Here is a 4,617-nt window from a genome sequence, read left to right on the forward strand (position 1 = left end):
TAGTATTTTACTTAGGATGGGAGAGACGAGAGATAAAACGAAAATCCTATCCGAGATTGGATCGTCTTTGTCCCATCCCATCTTATAAACACACCTAATCTTTAGTCATTTGAATCGTAACCAATGTTGATAAAAATTTCCTTCATATATATGATTAACAAGGATACTTTAAAAAAAAATTTAAATTTTGAAACACAAAGTAAATTAAAGTTTTATATATATTTCAAATCAAAATTTTTTTATCTAATTCTTATATAATTAGGACTGAAAGTAATAGTTTTCATGGAACCAAAGCGTCATGCGCCTTGAAAAAAAGAGATACATCAAAATACATAGTAATCATAATTGAGACTTTATTTATTTCCCACCAAAGAGAAGCGCATACATAAAGTAGATGTGCTGAGAATGGCTTCTTATTACAACATTGCATGGTTCTTTATGTGGGGAAATAAGAACACACGGAGCCATTAACTAACTTATTCAAGGGCAAAAGACAACCCTATAGTTAGTTCCTGATCGGCAACTATGAGTTTTAGTATTGTCCGCAGGGAAAAGGTAAGCATCAGGACACTTATCAGCAAGGCATCGAAGACTTCTACATCCACTGGAAGTTGGACTAAACTCCATGGGAATATTAAAACCATCGATCACTGAGATATCGTAGTAGTCCAAATTATTGGATTGGTTAAGAGAGAATTCTGCAAGTGTGGTAGGTGGTGCCCCAGAGAGACGGCATTGGAGCACACCGCCACAATCACCGGTGCTGCAGTGGCCACGACCCGACCCGTCAAAGTTGCAGCCGGTTCGGCCCCATATGCGACCGCTGGTGGTGCCGGCGGGCACATCGAGGGACCATGTCTGACCAGAATTCAGTCGTCGGCCGCCACCGGTGGGCAAGGCTGCCGGCCACACTGTGTAGGAGCATCTGTTTGTGATATCAAACCTGGCGGCCTGAGCAAAAGTGAAGCTAAGAACCAGAAGGAGGGAGAACAAACAAAGGCTTTTGAGGGGAGTCATTTTTGGGAGCTAAGTTATGCGGTGATTGCTTTGTGAAGAAGATAGACTGCAACAATGGATATATATAGGGTTCAGTAAGCAGTGGTTTCACGCTATTGAAATTTAAACGATACAGATAATGCCTGCCTGGGCGTATCTACATTACACACATACAAATATATATGTATATGTATATATGTATCTGTATATATGTATATTATAACTATGGCGGGACTCCATTATGCCAGTCAGGTTACGGGTCAACATAATTTATATATATATATATATATATATATATATATATAGACACACACGTATGTAAAAGCCGGTAATTGGATACAATGGATTATAAGCTTTTACATAAAATGCTGCGTTCAGAATGACGATACGCATATGACTTGGACAAAGATGGCTCACATTCTTAGCTGGTATTTGAAGTATCCAAAGTTTGTCAACTGAATACTTTTTATTTAATCTCCAAAAGTTAAATAAATAGTTTTTTTTGTTGAAAAAACAAGACCAGCTGTATGTTGATATGCTAGAATTTACGGAAAAAAAATGTTATGCCTTAGTTTTGTCATTTTTAATGTTAGCAATACTGCAGCGTACTAAAACATAATTAGTAGCACCTTAACACATATGTATTCATTGCATATTTTCATGATGTAAAATATCATCGCGTGGAAGAACAAATGTTATATCTAAATGCTTGAATTAATATAGTTGAAATTGTTTGTGAAATGTAGATGTTGCTACGCCCTTTTTGGTGTCCTTAAATGGAAAAAGGATTTATGAAATATATATATATATATATATATATATTCCGCTTATAATTAAGAAACAAAATCAAAGCCCTTAATGAATTATTTCAAAGCGATGTGAACATATAGCAATTCATCAGTTAAAAAAGTTTCATACTCATTCTTTCTTTTTTAGAAGGCATCGCTAATCACTTCAATAAAACCAAAGGGAGATGTTTAAATCATTAATTTTATTTAAAAATAAAAGAATTAACTTAATCTTATTTAAAATCATGAATTACATTCTGCTGATCAGCCATGGAAAAAAATTACGTTATATTTGAAATATGAGCAATCCAAAAAAATACAATTAATATCACATTTAATGACAAATAATAAGGATGGTCCATTCATTCTAAAATATGTGCGCCAGCTAATAAGGACCTCTTAGTGCGTATAGGCGTATAGCTTCTTCTTTTTTCTTTGTACAACACGTATAGGTTTTTATTACTACCTCCTATCTTAATGCAAAAATTAGTTTGTCTTTTAATTTGGTTTTCAATATAAACCTCTAATCAATTTTGTCTCTTATATTTATTTATTTATTTTCAGGATAGTTCTTGACTCTTTATAGTTGTTGCACATGTTAAAAGTTTCATCAAGTGGTAATTCTAGCTAATACACATAATTAACAAGGGTATTTTAGGAAAAACAATACCTATTTATTACAAATAGCTAACTTAACTAATTTTTTTAATGTACTCTAATTAGTCAATTGGCTCTTATATTAACAACTTGAGATAATATTACACTATTTCCCGGTCCTTAATATAAAAGCTAGTTGAGTAATTTGAGCATATTAAAAAATTTACACTATTTCCCGGTCCTTAATATAAGAGCTAGTTGAGTAATTTGAACATATTAAAAAATTAGTTAAGTTAATTATTTGTACTAAATAGGTACTGTCTTTCCTAAAATATCAATGCTAACCAAACGTATTTGCTAGAACTACCATTATTAAAATGACTATCTTAAAAAAAAAAAAATATGAGAAACAGAATAAATTGAGATTTTATATTTAAGATCAAAATAAAAATTAAATAAATTTTTATATTAAGAATCAGAAATAGAATTAAGAAGATCCTGAGCCATGACATCACCGTGAAGGACCAAAAAAAATTAGTGACCTGTGAGCATCATAGCATTTATTAATTGACATATACGCATGCCGACTTTGTCAAGCCCAAAACAAAGACTTTAAATCAGCTGCGAATCCGCCCTGGGCCTATCCCTACCCCCTTCCTCTCTCCAAAAACGAAAATTAAGGTTAAAAAACAATGCTAACAACCGATTTTGTAGGCAAACTGCAAAATCCCTAGTTTTGCATTTTAAAATTCTCATAATAGGGAGAGGGGGTCTCCCCACTTCTCATTTCCCTCCCTTTCTGTCAACTTCTCATTTCAACTATTAAAATTACAATTTGAGCAGTCCAGAGATTTCATATTATATGAAATAATTCTATAAAATATTTTTTAAACTAAAGTATGCATTCTTTTTGAACTGAAAGGCTAAAATACATATTTAATCCTTTAACTTTATGAAGAGTTTTAATTTGGTCCATTAACTTAAAAAATTATACTATTAATTCTTTAACTTTAAAATTATCAACAAAAAATGATGACTTTAAAATCTTAAATGTTGATAAAACATTCTCAAGTGCTAACATATTAAGTTTAATTTTAAAACAACCATAATTATTACAAAAAAATTATTATTAACTCCAACTATTTTAGAGTTAGAGGACCAAATACATGCTTTTTAAAGTTAAAAAACCAAATTGAAACCTTATATAAAGTTAAAGAACCAAATGTATACTTTATTTTATTTGTTATTATTGTTTTAAATTATCACGGCTAAAATTTATTAGTTTAATTTTATTTTTTTAAAAAAAATTGACATTTTATTTATGATTTCATAATTTTGTAAAAGATGAAACCTTGATTGTCAAAATTGCAATCTTATGATTGAGATGGAAATTAAGTGGATGAAAATAGAGGGGAAGGGAAGTGGACAAACCCTCTCTCTTCATAAAGGTGTTTTGTTTCTTTCATTCAGCTTAACAATAGATGACATTTTAATATTTTGGTAAGGTAGAATTTGCATCCAAACATCAGTCCGTCTTGAAATTTTGAATACATGATTGAAACTAAATATTGAGGTCTGCTAAAAAAATGTTTTAAGTTTGAATCAAATATTGTTGTACAATTAGAGCAGGAACTTGATTTCTGTGAGAGCTGCAATATAATCTCAAAATATTTCATAAATAAGTTTTAAAAAAGGAAGAGGAGAGAAGAGGATAAGAGGAAAAATAAGGGACCCCTTTCATCCACCATATGCCACAAATTCTTCCATAGTCAATTTTGTCGTGCTCTATGGTTTGGATTTTTTTTTTTTTTAATTAAGCCGCCACATTCTAACTCCTCTCAGATATTAATATGGCTTGAAGACCTTATATCTCAGCTGCACCTTGACGGCCATTCTTCTCTGCCTGAAGGTATCATTATTGTTGGTCGACACTATCTGACGTAAAAAGGAACCTCGCTGGTCATCATAACAGATCCTAGCATCCACAAGTAGTCATGAATGAAATTTTGGGTGCTCTCACTTTCTTCGAAATGGCTTTTAGTCATTGCCCTCAAAGTTTTCGGGCATATCTAAGATTTTAGTAAGTTCTTCATGCATGATCTGAGCCGGATATTGGTTATACAGCAAATACAGTGAAAGGAGAAGAAAGTTTTTTTTTCCAACCGGAACTAAATGAAGAGCATCTCTATGATGTATTATCAAGCAAATTGCCTTCAATTTTCTCCTAAATTCTCTC

The 4,617-nt window shown here is 31.9% G+C and overlaps 1 protein-coding gene across 1 annotated transcript; it reads right to left on the minus strand.

Moving 5' to 3' along the window:
* Window positions 1-321: 321 nt before the first annotated feature.
* LOC114755729 (thaumatin-like protein) lies at window positions 322-1,081 on the minus strand. Its single transcript, XM_028944592.1, has one exon. The coding sequence runs from the start codon at window positions 1,015-1,017 to the stop codon at window positions 481-483; it is 537 nt and encodes a 178-aa protein (XP_028800425.1). The 5' UTR covers window positions 1,018-1,081; the 3' UTR covers window positions 322-480.
* Between the last annotated feature and the right edge of the window lie 3,536 nt (window positions 1,082-4,617).

This window comes from Neltuma alba, unplaced genomic scaffold, assembly GCF_004799145.2.
Source record: "Neltuma alba isolate B1F8T4 unplaced genomic scaffold, ASM479914v2 tig00010324_pilon, whole genome shotgun sequence".
NCBI lineage: Eukaryota > Viridiplantae > Streptophyta > Magnoliopsida > Fabales > Fabaceae > Neltuma > Neltuma alba.